This window comes from Salvelinus fontinalis, chromosome 5 (assembly GCF_029448725.1).
Source record: "Salvelinus fontinalis isolate EN_2023a chromosome 5, ASM2944872v1, whole genome shotgun sequence".
NCBI classification, from domain to species: Eukaryota; Metazoa; Chordata; class Actinopteri; order Salmoniformes; family Salmonidae; genus Salvelinus; species Salvelinus fontinalis.
This window is the reverse complement of record NC_074669.1, coordinates 24106473-24122077: the sequence shown is the minus strand read 5'-3', so window position 1 is coordinate 24122077 and position 15605 is coordinate 24106473. Positions and strand designations below refer to the sequence as shown.

The 15605-nt window shown below is 40.8% G+C and overlaps 1 protein-coding gene across 2 annotated transcripts in view; it reads right to left on the bottom strand.

Annotated features, from left to right (window-relative positions):
- plpp3 (phospholipid phosphatase 3) overlaps positions 1-9603 on the bottom strand; it is a 42647-nt gene extending 33044 nt beyond the window's left edge. Inside the window, exon 1 of one of the 2 annotated variants that reach the window (XM_055922924.1) lies at positions 8990-9603. In XM_055922924.1, the coding sequence (XP_055778899.1) occupies positions 8990-9098 (109 nt within the window). In that variant the 5' untranslated portion in view covers positions 9099-9603. The remainder of the gene's footprint in view (positions 1-8989) is intronic. The other variant, XM_055922923.1, reaches the window with a different exon arrangement.
- Positions 9604-15605: the final 6002 nt, after the last annotated feature.

The following is a 15605-nucleotide window of genomic DNA, read 5'->3' as shown; positions in this document are numbered from 1 at the left end:
ACATTAGGAACACCTGCTCTTTCCATGACATAGACTGACCAGGTAAATCCAGTTGAAAGGCATCATCAATTATTGATGTCACTTGTTAAATCCACTTCAATCAGTGTAGAGGAAGAGGAATAGACAGGTTAAAGAAGCCTTGAGACAATTGAGACATGGATTGTGTATGTGTGCCACTCAGAGGGTGAATGGGCAAGACAAAAGATTTAAGTGCCTTTGAACGGGGTATGGTAGTAGGTGCCAGGCGCACCAGTTTGAGTGGGTCAAGAACTGCATCGCTGCTGGGTTTTTCACGCTCAACAGTTTCCCGTGTGTATCAAGAAAGTTCCACCACCCAAAGGACATCCAGCCAACTTGACACAACTGTGGGAGGAAACATTGGAGTCAACATGAGCCAGCATCCATGTGGAATGCTTTCGTCACCTTGTAGAGTCCATTTCCTGACAAATTGCGGCTGTTCTGAGGGCAAAAGGGGGTGAAACTCAATATTAGGAAGGTGTTCCTAATTTATTATACACTCAGTGAATATCAGATCACTTGTTAGAACTATTATGGTTCGTCGCTTTCACCTGCTCCCTTGCTACATTTCCTACCATCTCTCTCTCTCTCTCTCTCTCTCTCTCTCTCTCTCTCTCTCTCTCTCTCTCTCTCTCTCTCTCTCTCTCTCTCTCTCTCTCTCTCTCTCTCTCTCTCTCCTCTCTCCTCTCTCAATCTATTTGGACATTTCCTTCTAAAAGGATGTCAAATTGGGTGTCAAATGAAAGCTAAGACAAGAATAATAAATAATACTTTTCATGTAAATGTATATATACATTTCTCAACAATTTTCCAGTCTAAAAATGTGGAATAATCAAAGGCTTTGAATTTTGGTCAAACAGATCTTAGAAGGGTCTTAGAAAATATCTACCAGAAAATGTCTTAAAAGGTATTAGAAATACATCAAAAGACAATAATGTTGAAGACCCCTGACAACTAATATCAACACTTATGTTGAGTTATGGAGAAATTATTTATCTTCTGTAAGTTTAAGAAAAAGGACCTTCTGCCTTGCAATTCTGTTACCAAAAACCCACATATCTTGAAAATATTTATTTACCTCATAAGGAAGGAGGATAATGAAAGTTCACAGAAGTAAAAGGTAAAGGTAGACCTACCAATTAGTTATAGTGTTTTTACTGATATCAAGTTTGTTAATGAATTATTAAGTGATTGAAACTTGTCATTCTGTTACCAAATCGGTGATGGAATTACCCCAAAATCTTTAACGGAATTACTGCAATTTAAAAGGCCACAATGGGAAATCACAGTTGGGTCACCTGCTACTGTCCTCCCTTCCACTGGCATACTGTTATGTTCAGCTCATAACTGTTTTCTTTCACTTTCTGTTGTCTTGTGGTCAAAGTAAGAGCGTGAAAACTGTCGGGACAACCCCACCCTCTCACTCTCTGCCACTCTCTCTCTCTCCCCAGTTAATGTCACCTCTCATACTGACACCTACCATGACACCTACCCTCTTTCCATTTACTGTAACAAGCATCCTCACCCAGTGAGCACCAACCGACACCGGACGCCCATCGATGTTGAAAAGTAGTTGAAACTTGGTCAGTCCGCCCTGGCTGGACCAAATCTGAACCAATCATAGACGTCTATGTTTTCCAGGTTTGGACAGCACAGTAGAGTACGATAGAGAACAATACAGTGTACTGTATTTTACTGTACATATCAACTTTACTACTTTACTTTAAATTATTTACGTATTCAGCAGACACTTATCTATTTTTTTTTATCTATTTTTTTTTTTAGAGTGTCTTACAGGAGCAATTAGGGTTAAGTGCCTTGCTCAAGGGCACATCAACTTATTTTTCACCTAGTCAGCCTTTGATTTGAACCAGCAACTTTGAGATTTTTAACTTATTTGTATTTATTTAACCTTTATTTAACTAGGCAAGTCAGTTAAGAACAAATTCTTATTTACAATGACGGCCTACACGGTTACTGGCCCAACGCTTTTAACTGCTAGGCTACCTGCCACCCCCTACCTGTGCTCTGCTGTGCTGTTCTGTTTATTCACTCTGCTTCCATCGAGCAAATGGTACCGGAGCATCACGGCTCTCGGACCAACAGGCTCCGGAACAGCTTCTACCCCTTGGCAATAAGAGTTCTAAACCCGGACTATCTGCATTGACACTATCTTGCACTGACTGTGCACACAAACGTGTGAAACATACACGTTTATGATTGTTCTAGATTTGGAGTTCATTACAATAATAGCCAGTGTGTATAACAATACCCACATTTGCAAAAGAAGGACATTGCATATTTCTACCATTGTGTACATATTCAGGATACATCACCATGAAGAGAATGATAGTCATATCCAAAATTATGCATTTCTGTATAGTAAAGATAAGAGACCCATGATGTAATTCCATTCCCGGAATTCCGTTACGGAATTCCAATTCCACAACCAGTAATTCCACTTCACCTACTGTAATTTAATAACCCAAATATTATTTTCAAGATGTTATGTCATAACTGACACCCCATCCTTTCTGCAGAATCTTAATTCGGTGCAGATATTTAACAGAGTTTTTGGAAAATTTGGTTGCATAACAAAACTGGGGGAGATTTTACCGTAATTCTGTTACCAAACTTTGCATCTGCACAGTTCTTCAAGTAAATGTGTTTTTGTGAAATTTGCTGTGTAAATTGTTCAAAGTAGTCCTTCTGCGTAGAGTTGTATGGTTTGTTAAACTTTGAAATCAATGTTTTTTCAAAGAGTAATTTGGTTGTCGTGGAATTGCCCATCTATCTCTGTGCACAGAGCAGGGTTTACAGTTGAGAGACATTCCCCCTGCCTCACAACACACAACACACAACACATGTTTAAGCAATTAGAGAGAGAGAGAGAGAAGAGAGAGAGAGAGAGAGAGAGAGAGAGAGAGAGAGAGAGAGAGAGAGAGAGAGAGAGAGAGAGAGAGAGAGAGAGAGAGAGAGAGAGAGAGAGAGAGAGAGAGAGAGAGAGAGAGAGAGAGAGAGAGAGAGAGAGAGAGAGAGAGAGAGAGAGAAAGTTAATCTGCTGTAGAGTGATGGGGGACGGACAGCTGAAGGGGATTTTCTGGAAGGTTCTGGAAGAGAATGTGTAAAGTTAGGCTTTATTTGCTTTCGGGTTCTGGGAGAGAATGTGTAAAGTTAGGCTTGGCTCCCTAATCCTGCTCTCAGAGAAAGAGGGTGAGAAAGAGGGAGAACAAGAGAGAAACAGAGGAGATGGCTGGCATTGGTAACACTCAAGGGGGTCTTGTCCATTTCTATTTCAATTTCACACCATTCCATGTCTATTTCTATTTCAATTCCACACCATTCCTTGTCTATTTCTATTCCAATTCCACACCATTCCATGTCTATTTCTATTCCAATTCCTCACCATTCCATGTCTATTTCTATTTCAATTCCACACCATTCCATGTCTATTTCAATTCCACACCATTCCATGTGTCACGTTCCTGACCTGTTTTCTGTTAGTTTGTGTATGTGTTAGCTGGTCAGGACGTGAGTTTGGGTGGGCAGTCTATGTTTTCTGTTTCTATGTTGGTTTAAGGGTGACCTGATATGGCTCTCAATTAGAGGCAGGTGGTTTTCATTTCCTCTGATTGAGAGCCATATTAAGGTAGGTGTTTTCACACTGTTTGTTGGTGGGTGGTTGTCTCCTGTGTCTGTGTGATGTTACGCCACATGGGACTGTTTCGGTTTTGTTTGTTCGGTTTATGTAGTCTGTTCCTGTTTTCATGCGTTCTTCGTTATACGTAAGTTCTTATGTTCAGGTGCGTCTACGTCGTTTGTTGTTTTGTAGTTATTCAAGTATAGTTCGTTTTCTGTCTATGTCGTGTCTTGTTTAAATCAATAAATCATGTCATCATACCTCGCTGCATATTGGTCTTCAGATCCCTCTCTCCTCTCCTCGTCTGAGGAGGAGGAGGATTTAGAGTATCGTTACACCATGTCTATTTCTATTTCAATTCCACACCATTCCTTGTCTATTTCTATTCAAATTCCTCACCATTCCATGTCTATTTCTATTTAAATTCCACACCATTCCATGTCTATTTCTATTCCAATTCCTCACCATTCCATGTCTATTTCTATTTAAATTCCACACCATTTCATGTCTATTTCTATTCCAATTTCTCACCATTCCTTGTCTATTTCTATTTAAATTCCACACCATTCCATGTCTATTTCTATTTCAATTCCACACCATTCCTTGTCTATTTCTATTCCAATTCCACACCATTCCATGTCTATTTCTATTCCAATTTCTCACCATTCCATGTCTATTTCTATTTCAATTCCACACCATTCCATGTCTATTTCTATTTCAATTCCACACCATTCCATGTCTATTTCTATTCCAATTCCTCATCATTCCTTGTCTATTTCTATTTCAATTCCTCACCATTCCTTGTCTATTTCTATTCCAATTCCACACCATTCCATGTCTATTTCTATTCCAATTCCTCACCATTCCTTGTCCATTTCTATTTCAATTTCACACCATTCCATGTCTATTTCTATTTCAATTCCACACCATTCCTTGTCTATTTCTATTCCAATTCCACACCATTCCATGTCTATTTCTATTCAAATTCCTCACCATTCCATGTCTATTTCTATTTCAATTCCACACCATTCCATGTCTATTTCAATTCCACACCATTCCATGTCTATTTCTATTCCAATTCCTCACCATTCCTTGTCTATTTCTATTTCAATTCCTCACCATTCCTTGTCTATTTCTATTCCAATTCCACACCATTCCATGTCTATTTCTATTCCAATTCCTCACCATTCCTTGTCTATTTCTATTTCAATTTCACACCATTCCATGTCTATTTCTATTTCAATTCCACACCATTCCTTGTCTATTTCTATTCCAATTCCACACCATTCCTTGTCTATCTCTATTTCTATTCCAATTCCACACCATTCCTTGTCTATTTCTATTTCAATTTCACACCATTTCTTGTCTATTTCTATTCCAATTCCACACCATTCCTTGTCTATTTCTATTCCAATTTCACACCATTCCTTGTCTATTTCTATTCCAATTTCACACCATTCCTTTTCTATTTCTATTCCAATTTCACACCATTCCATTCCTATTTTTATTCTTAAACTCTAGTCCTCGTTTCATACCATTCCTGTTCTCTAGATGGAAAGGCAGCTCAGAAGGTAATATGAGCAATAAGGGAAAGGGAGGATGGCAGGAGGGGAGAGGAGGGGGGGGGGCTATTTAATTAAGGTGCAGTAAAATGTGCAAGTTATAGCACTTTAAAACATCTCCAACATCTCTCCCCCTGGACACACGCACACACACAGAGCCCTTCAGGAGGCTGAAAAGTTATACAGCTGCACCATCGAGAGCATCTTGAAGCTGCACTTGACACATTTATGAAACTACTTATTCCAGTTACTAATAAGCACACACTCATCTAGAAAAAAACTGTAAAAACTGTTAAATCCCCTTGGATTGATGAGGAATTGAACATTTGTATGGTTGACAGGGATGAGGCAAAAGGTATGGCAATTAGGTCTGGCAGCCCAACTGATTGTCAAATGTACTGCAAAGTAAGAAATCATATGACTAAACTAAATAAAAATAAACTACACTATGAAACAAAGATAAATTATATAAAGAATGATAGTAAAAAGTTTTGGGGCACCTTAAATTAAATTTCGGGATAAAAGCCAACTCGGTTCCTTCATTCACTGAATCAGATGGCTCATTCATCACAAAACCCACTGATATTGCAAACTACTTTAATGACTTTTTCATTGGCAAGATAAGCAAATTTAGGGATGACATGCCAGCAACAGACGCTGACACTACACATCCAAGTATAGAAGTGCACTTTTGAAGTCAGTATGGAAGAGGTGAAAAAAGTATTGTTGTCTTGTTAGACTTCAGTGCAGCATTTGACATTATCGATCATTGTCTGCTGCTGGAAAAGCGTATGTGTTATGGCTTTACACCCCCTGCTATAATGTGGATAAAGAGTTACTTGTCTTGTCTAATAGATCACAGAGGGTGTTCTTTAATGGAAGACTCTCAAATATAATCCAGTTAGAATCAGGAATTCCCCAGGGTAACTGTTTAGGTCCCTTGCTTTTTTAATTTTTTACTAACGACATGCCACTGAGTGTCTATGTATGCGGATGACTCAACACTATACACGTCAGCTACTACAGTGACTGAATTGACAGCAACACTCAACAAAGAGCTGCAGTTAGTTTCTGGGTGGGTGGCAAGAAATAAGTTATCCCTAAATATTTCTAAAACAAAGCATTGTATTTGGAACAAAACTCTCACTAATCCCTAAACTTCAACTAAATCTTGTAATAAATAATGTGGAAATTGAGCAAGTTGAGATGACTAAACTGCTTGGAGTAACCCTAGAATGTAAACTGTCATGGTCAAAACATATTGACGCAGTAGTAGCTAAGATGGGGAGAAGTCTGTCTATAATAGAACTTAACAACACTATCAACAAGGCATGTCCTACAAGCTCTAGTTTTGTCGCACCTTGACTACTGTTCAGTCGTGTGGTCAGGTGCCACAAAATAGGACTTAGGAAGATTGCAATTGGCTCAGAACAGAACGATTGGCAGAACGATTGGCACTTGCATGTACACAGAGAGCTAATATTAATAATATGCATGTCAATCTCTCCTGGCTGAAAGTGGAGGAGAGATTGACTTCCTCACTACTTTTATTTATGAGAGGTATTGACATGTTGAATGCACCGAGCAGTCTGTCTAAACTACTGGCACACAGCTCGGACACCCATGCATACCCCACAAGACATGCCACAAGAGGTCTCTTCACAGTCCCCAAGTCCAGAACAGACTTTGGGAGGCATACAGTACTACATAGAGCCATGACTACATGGAACTCTATTCCACATCAAGTAACTGACGCAAGCAGTAAAATTAGATTTTAAAAAACAGATAAAAAACACCTTATGGAACAGCGGGACTGTGAAGCAACACAAACATTGGCACAGACACATGCATATACACACACACACACACACACGTTAACAGACTCACTATACATACACATGGATTTAGTACTGTAGATATGTGGTAGTGGTGGAGTAGTGGCCTGGGTGCACACAGTGTGTTGTGAAATCTGTGAATGTATTGTAATGTTTTAAAAATTGTATAAACTGCCTTAATTTTGCTGGACCCAAGGAAGAGTATCTGCTGCCAGGGGATCCATAATAAATACAAATACAAATATTAGTCGGTTTCAGAGGAAGGCCCGAAAAAATTACAAAGACTTCAGCCACCCAAGCCATAGACTGTTCACTCTGCTTCCATCCAGCAAACACTGTACTGGAACATCGTGGCTCTCGGACCAACAGGCTCCGGAACAGCTTCTTCCCCCTGGTCATAAGACTGCTAAATGGTTACCCGGACTATCTGCATTGACCCTATCTTGCACTGACTGTGCACACTCACAATACTATACAGTATATACACTATTTAATACACCCACTTACACACACTACACTGACACTCTCACACAAACCACCATGCAGTCACATACACTACATACACACACACACACACACAGAACACACACGCATGCCAATGCCACACACACATACATACAGTTTCACACGCATCCTTTCCTGCTGCTACTTTGTTCTTTATTTTACTCGTATTATTATCTATCCTGATGCCTAGTCACTTTACCCTGCCTTCATGTACATTTCTACCTCACATACCTCATACTCCTGCACAGTGATATGGTACTGGTACTTCCTGTATATAGCTGCACAGTGATCTGGTACTGGTACTCCCTGTATATAGCTGCACAGTGATCTGGCACTGGTACTCCCTGTATATATCTTAATTCTTGTGTATTTTATTCCTTGTGTTACTATTTGTATTTTTCTGATTTTTAAAAGTTTGCGTTGGGTAGGGCTCATAAGCAGCATTAAAGTCTACACCTTTCCCACTGTTAATTGGGATAATCTAATATCCAATTCTAGACTCTGAAAACTGTAGAGTTAATAACATTTATAAACGATTTGACTTAACTGCAACTTAATAAATTGAGTTAGGTTAATTTTCAGAGTCAGAGTCTTGTTCAGTCAGACAGTGGTCTTTAGGACACCATATGCCATGTTGGCTGACCACTTCACACCATGTCAACAACCACAATGTGTTCTCTCTCAGTGGCACTTAAAACGTAGTCCCATGGTCATGGTTCTCACTGTCTGACGTCTATTTCACGGTCTGACTCTGATCACGTTAACGGAGTGTGTTAGGTGGACATGGTGCAGGTTGTTAACATTATTTGAAATATAATATGTTAACATATTACATTATTTGAAATATAGTATGTTAAAAGTATTAACATATTACATTATTTGAAATATAGTATGTTAACATAAACACATTATTTGAAATATAGTATGTTAACATATTACATTATTTGAAATATAGTATGTTAAAATTATTAACATATTACATGATTTTAAATATAGTATGTCTCTTTGGACATATTGGACGCAGTTGTGTCCACTCTCTCGCTCTGCTCAGGGTTGCGTACCCACTCCCGCCGCCTCTCTTTCTCTGCTCAGGGTTGCGTACCCACTCCCGCCGCCTCTCTTTCTCTGCTCAGGGTTGCGTACCCACTCCCGCCGCCTCTCTCTCTCTCTCTCTCTGTTATAACACACTGACAGTTATTCTGTTTTCACTGATAGTACATTATAGTGAGCGCAGTTTTATACAATTTGGTCACACCCATTACCGTGTTGAATATGTTATGTAATTGTCCAATTTGTTGTAGCCCGCACTTTTCCCTGGTAGCATTACTGTGTGGCAGTACTGTCACGTTCTTGTCCCGTTATAGAGCATTCGGTGCTGTCAAGTAATTTCATGTGTTTACAGTTGGGCATAATATGTCTTTGAAACTCACCTAGGAGCAGGCAGAAGAGGTCCAGTCCTATCAACAGTTTCCTCTTGGTGTTATCGATGCCGTTGTTGTTGTTTAATGAAGTTCCTCCGTTTCTGCTCTGTTGTGCCATGGCTTTCTCATACAAAATACTGTTGCATGTAAGAATTCCGTCTCCAGTTAAAATCCCACAAGTGTGCTAAACACAAACTAAATCACGTTATTTAGTCCGCCAGGGCTTCCACACGAAAAGAAGCGAATGTCACTGAGTAGCCAACTATGTGAAACTAACTTCCCAACTAAGAAGAGGTTCTGCAAACGTATCAGTGCTGCAACGATGCGATGCCTCGTCCGAAACAAATATTAGCCTACTATAGAAACGTTTGACTTTTCCACTGAAGTCGCCTCTTCAGATCCTGGATAAAAACTTTTCGTCTGTCCGGTCCACGCTTTAGGGATGGTAAACTTGTATAACGGCGCTATAATGAATGAAGCCTGCTTCTCCCTCTCCTCTCTCTCAGTCCGCTTCAAAGCCTGGCAGAAAATAGCGCTCTGAGCGCAGAGAGAGAGACCGTAGTTTTATCAACCCCCCTCCTCTCAGCCCTCTTATATTCTCTCTGCTACAGCCCAGTAATAAGCTCCAGACCTCCTGCTAGAAAACTTTCTCTGGACCTGGATAAAGAGCAGTCCGACATTGCTCCCAGCGGTGGTTATAGAGAGGCCAACACAGAGCACATCATGAAAGGGCGTTTGTGGGCCCCCTGTCACTACTACAGTGTAGTGGCGATGTTAACATGTACATCTTGGTGGGGCAAACTCAACCCATTTTGTTTAGATGCATGTCAGCAAAACCACTACACAACATTTGATTATTTAATTAGGCCTGTGTCGTCTAAAAAGGAACGAAAATACAATCACGAGGATCCACTTTTATATACAATATTCCAGCACCAAGACAGCACATTGCGCAACATAAAGAACCCTTGAAATATCAACTGGAATTACATGGGTCTATTACTGATGTTTTTGTTGACCAAAAATATTTGAATGGGAAGAGACTGTGTCACTGGTTACAGACCCAACAACATTATATAGTATCCCCTCCTCCCGAAGAAAAGCACATGAGCTAATTATAATACACAAAGTGGGCAAAACAATGAAATAATTCCAACATTCCCTAAAATGATGACTAAGAGACTAATGAGATAGACCTATATAAGCAATATAACACTTGAGATGTACAAACTATGGCATCAGTGGCGACCCGTCATTCAGCGCAGGTGGGGCAGAGGCCCACCTGTTTTCAGCCCCACATTTTTAGCAAAAATAGGCTACTAACAGCTTACTACACACCATACACTTAGTATTACTTTCTTAGCTACAGTATACATATCTCCCTGGAATATTAAATAATTTATGTAGCAGTATACAATACATGTTTTGAACGTGGCGTGGCGGTCCTTTTTGTGGGCGAACTTTGTCATCAAAGTCTGGCATTCTCTGTATTTATGGTGTTATCAAGACAACTGGGAACTCTGAGAGAAACAAGGTCGAATCATGACGTTAATGGTCTTCAGGATGACCGTTCAAAACGTATTTTCCCAGTCCAAGCTCGTTTTTTCTCCAAGTTCCCAGTTGTCTTGAATGCATTGAAGTCTGAGATTTACCAGTTCTGAATTTTCGGTTGTTTTGAATGTGGGGCAGAAGTCATGCTGGATTGACAGCATGGCCAACGTATTCAACCTTTTCTGGCCCATGGTGTTGTGTGTGAATGTTTATCCTTTTAAGCTTGGAAAAGAAACCCTTTCAGATAGATGTTTAAAATCCTTAAACCCAGACTTAGATCACACACCCTCTCCACTGAACAGCAGGCAGGGGACGCAAAATCGTGATTGCTTTGTGAGGCTTGCAGTTCGCCTGTAACGATTCTCGTCCTGGGAAGATGAGGAAGGATCGGACCAATACGCAGCGTGGTAAGTGTCCATAATATGTAATTTTAATAAATCAACTGAACACTGAAAAAATAACAAATATCATGAACGAACAAACGAAACAGTTCTGTATGGTGAAAACACACAACACAGAAAACAACTACCCACCAAGCACAGGTGGGAATGAGGCTACCTAAGTATGGTTCTCAACCAGAGACAACGATAGACAGCTGCCTCTGATTGAGAACCACACCAGGCCAAACACCTAGAAATACAAAACATAGAACAAAACATAGAATGCCCACCCCCCGTCTCTCACAGTTGAAGCGTACCTATGATAAAATATTACAGACCTCTACATGCTTTGTAAGTAGTAAAACCTGCAAAATCGGCAGTGTGTCAAATACTTGTTCTCCCCACTGTATATATATATATGTAAACTTCTGACCTACTGGAATTGTGATACAGTGAATTATAAGTGAAATAATCTGTGTGTATGTAACGGATTTCCTCTTCGTCTGAGGAGGAGTAGCAAGGATCGGACCAATGTGCAACGTGGTAAGTGTCCATAATGAGATATTTAATAAATCCACAGAACACTGAACAAAATAACAAAAGCACAAACAAACAACCGAAACAGTCCCGTATGGTGCAAACACTAACACAGGAAACAACCACCCACAAAACACAATAGAAAACAGGCTACCTAAATATGGCTCCCAATCAGAGACAACGACTGACACCTGCCTCTGATTGAGAACCATACTAGGCCAAACACATAGAAATATAACAACAGAACAAAACATAGAAAAACAACATAGAATGCCTACCCCAACTCACGCCCTGACCAACTAAAATAAAGACATAAAAAGGAACTAAGGTCAGAACGTGACACTGTGAATAATTGTTGGAAAAAGGACTTGTGTCATGCACAAAGTAGATGTCCTAACCAATTTTTCAAAACTATAGTTTGTTAACAAGAAATTTGTGGAGTGGTTGAAAAACAAGTTTTAATGACTCCAACCTAAGTGTATGTAAACTTCTGACTTCAGCTGTATATTTACATTGTTTGCAAACTGATATGTGACACAAATGAATGCCAAAATAACATGCAAAACAGGCAACCAAAGAAATAAAACTGCTACTGTGGCCTACAGTATTGTGATACTGATCGAGAAAACCATCGGCCAAATATCTGGGTCGTGTCCAGTTGGCATGAAACGGAAGAAAACGCCCAGAAATGGAGTGAAATGGGTGTGTCTGAATGTGTCAAAAAAAACATTTGTTTTCATTTCCAATTTGTTTGCCAAATGTTTTAAAACATTTTGGTTCGGTGTTCCCTAATGTACACGCTTGTAATTCACACAGAAACTACTTTGTCACAATTTTGTTTTCTAACTTTCCCTGGTTGCTACTACTCTTGATCAACACATTTTTTCTCTGTCTGATCAAAAAATTGTAAGTCTCTCCAACAAAACGATTTTTGAGGTAGATATACAGTATATACCATTATGGGAGCCTAAAGATAAATAATCCACTTGTATAGAGAGAAAAAATATATTTTTTAAATAAAGCAGTCAAATTCAAGGTAGGTAAATTGTCTTCATCTTACCTGACAACCTAGACCCAATACAATTTGCATACCGCCCCAACAGATCCACAGACGACACAATCACCATTGCACACTGCCCAATCCCAGCTGGACAAGATAAATATCTATGTAAGAATGCTGTTCATCGACTACAGCTCAGCCTTCAACACCCTAGTGCCCTTCAAGCTCACCTCTAAGCTCAGGGCTGAGCTGTAATCGGGGCTCTGAACCCCTCCCTGTGCAACTGGGTCATGGAAGGGCCGACCCCAAGTGGTGAAGGTAGCCAACAAAACCTCCACCACACTGATCCTCAACATGCTCAGCCCCCTCCTGTACTCCATATTCACCCATGACTGCTTGACCACACACGTCTCCAACTTAATCATCAACTTTGCAGAGGACTCAATAGTGTGTCGTCTGCCCGATTACCAACAAGGACGAGACAGTCTACAGGGAGGTGAGAGTCCTGGCTGAGTGGTGCAAGAAACATAACCTCTTTCTCAACGTCAACAAAACGAAGGAGCTGATCGTGGACTATAGGAGACAGCAGACAGATCACGCCCCCATTCACATCGACGGGGGCGCAATGGAAAGGGTCAAAAGCTTCAAGTTCCTCTGCATGCACATCACTGACGACCTGAAATGGTGCTTTCACACTGACTATGTGGTGAAGAGTGCGCAACAGCGTCTATTCAACCTCAGGAGGCTGAAGAAATTTGGCTTTGTACCATTGAGAGCATCCTGTCAGGCTGTATCGACGCCTGGTATGGCAATTGCACCGACCACAACCACAGGGCTCTCCAGAGGGTGTGAGGTCAAGCTCGACGGGGGCACACTGCATGCCCTCCAAGACATCTACAGCACCCGGTGTCACAGGAAGGCCAAAACGGTCATCAAGGACCTCAGCCACCCGAGCCACGGCCTGTTCACCTCGCTACCATCTAGATGAAGGAGACAGTACACGTGCAAGCTGTTTTACCCACTTTATATGTATATACAGTGGCTTCAGAAAGTATTCACACCCCTTATCTTTTTCCGCATGTTGTTGTGTTACAGCCTGAATATTAAATGGATTACTGGTCTACACACAATAGCCCATAATGTCAAAGTGAAATTGTGTTTTTCGATTTGTTTACAAATTAATTAAAAATTAAAAGCTGAATGTCTTGAGTCAATAAGTACTCAACCCCTTTGTTATGGCAAGCCTAACTAAGTTCAGGAGTAAACATTTGCTTATGGACTCACTCTGTGTGCAATAATTGGGTTTAACATGCCCCCCTTCCATTGGAGTAACTTCCATTGGAGTAACTTGCCACCTGGAACAATCCAGTACAAGTCAATTGTACCTACATTTGAATTTTCCAAATCATGTGCAAATCATCTATATGTATCTTGATTTAAATGATAATGCCCTCGAAGCCGGTGTTTGGAGGATATATTGGCACGGGTGTTGTTAGGCCAGAGATTAAGTATATCCTCCAAACACCGGCTTCGAGGGCATTATCACTTTTATACAACGGGTTACCAACATATTCAAACAATGATTGACATATTTTCTTATTTATTTTGAGTCATTTATTCATACTATTTCATCCTTCCACAAGATATAGTTCCGACACAAATCTAGTGTTGCTGGTCGTTCGTTCTACCGGTTCGGTTGCTAGAGACGCGACCCAGCTGGCAACGTTCTTATCCCTTGCTAGCTAGCCAACTATGGCTAACATACAGTCACGTCAAAAAAGTGCAGCCAGAATAGCAGCAAAGTAGCTGCATTTGCATTTGTTTAAGCTGTTTTCTAGAGAGATTTATTTGGATACATTTCGCCCGGGATAGAAAATGTGCTCCCTTGTCAGGACACTATTGTAGCCAACAACACAGCTAACACAATCACTTCAAACTGAATCTGGAAAGACTGCAAACTAGCTGCACATCTTCCGTTTGACCTTGTATCTATTGACATTTCTTTATAATCATAAAAATAATGCTAGCTGATTCATGATTTCGACTGGCTGAGAAACGCTGCCTGCCTGTCTGTCTCGTCCCGACTCTCGACACGTTCATTACTATGGGACAGTTGGAGATGGAATTTGAATATGAAAACAATGTTGCAAATGTCAGAGACAGACAGACAGAAAGGTTTATATAAATCGCCACTGTTGAAAACTAAATGTTAGTTTAAAAGAAATGTGAGATAAAGTCTAGATGTTTTTTAAAGTGGAGATCAAGTTAATAAAATGCCTGGCTGGGCTGATGAGACAGTGGATCAAATGGAACAGAGTAAATAGGTAAAAAAAAAAAATTGTGTGTGCACTTAGAACCTTTCTTTTCTCCCCAATTGGTAGTTACAGTCTTGTTCCATCGCTGCAACTCCCCTACAGACTCGGGAGAGGCGAAGGTCGAGAGTCATGTGTCCTCCGAAACACGACCCTACCAAGCCACACTACTCACTTAACCCAAAGCTAGCCGCACCAATGTGTTGGAGGAAACACCGTAAGACTGCAGGCGCCCGGTCTGCCACAAGGAGTCGCTAGAGTGCAATTGGACAAGGACATCCCGGCCGCCCAAACCCTCCCCTAACCTGGACGACGCTGGGCCAATTGTGCGCCACCTCATGGATCTACCGGTCATAGTCGGCTGTGACACAGCCTGGGATCGAACCCGGGTCCGTAGTGACGCCTTGAGCACTGCAATGCAATAAGGATGCTACACAACCCCTTCTTCAATATCTCTTGTCCTTCAGCACACCTCCAATGATCTCAGTGCAGCACCATTTGGCGGTATTCAGGCCCCCAATTGTCTCTTCTGTCCAACACCTTCTTAGCCATTATGTCCAAACCTCCTGATGTGGTCTCTGGCGTTGTACTGTAAAGTTGTTGAAGCCAAAATAGATATTGTCTGTCTGTGTAGAGTTCAGTTTAGAATAAGCATATGTTTTTTTTCCTGTCTGCATATTGAGAGTTTCATCGGTCAGTCTGTCTGTCAGTTTGTCTGGCTGTCAATGACGTTGAGTTGTGTTGTCTTCAGTCTGTTTGTGAGGCTCATAGACATAACACGAAGGGCAGCGATCCCAGGCATGAAAGTGTGTGACTGATCAACACCAATGAGGCCAGGGGATAAG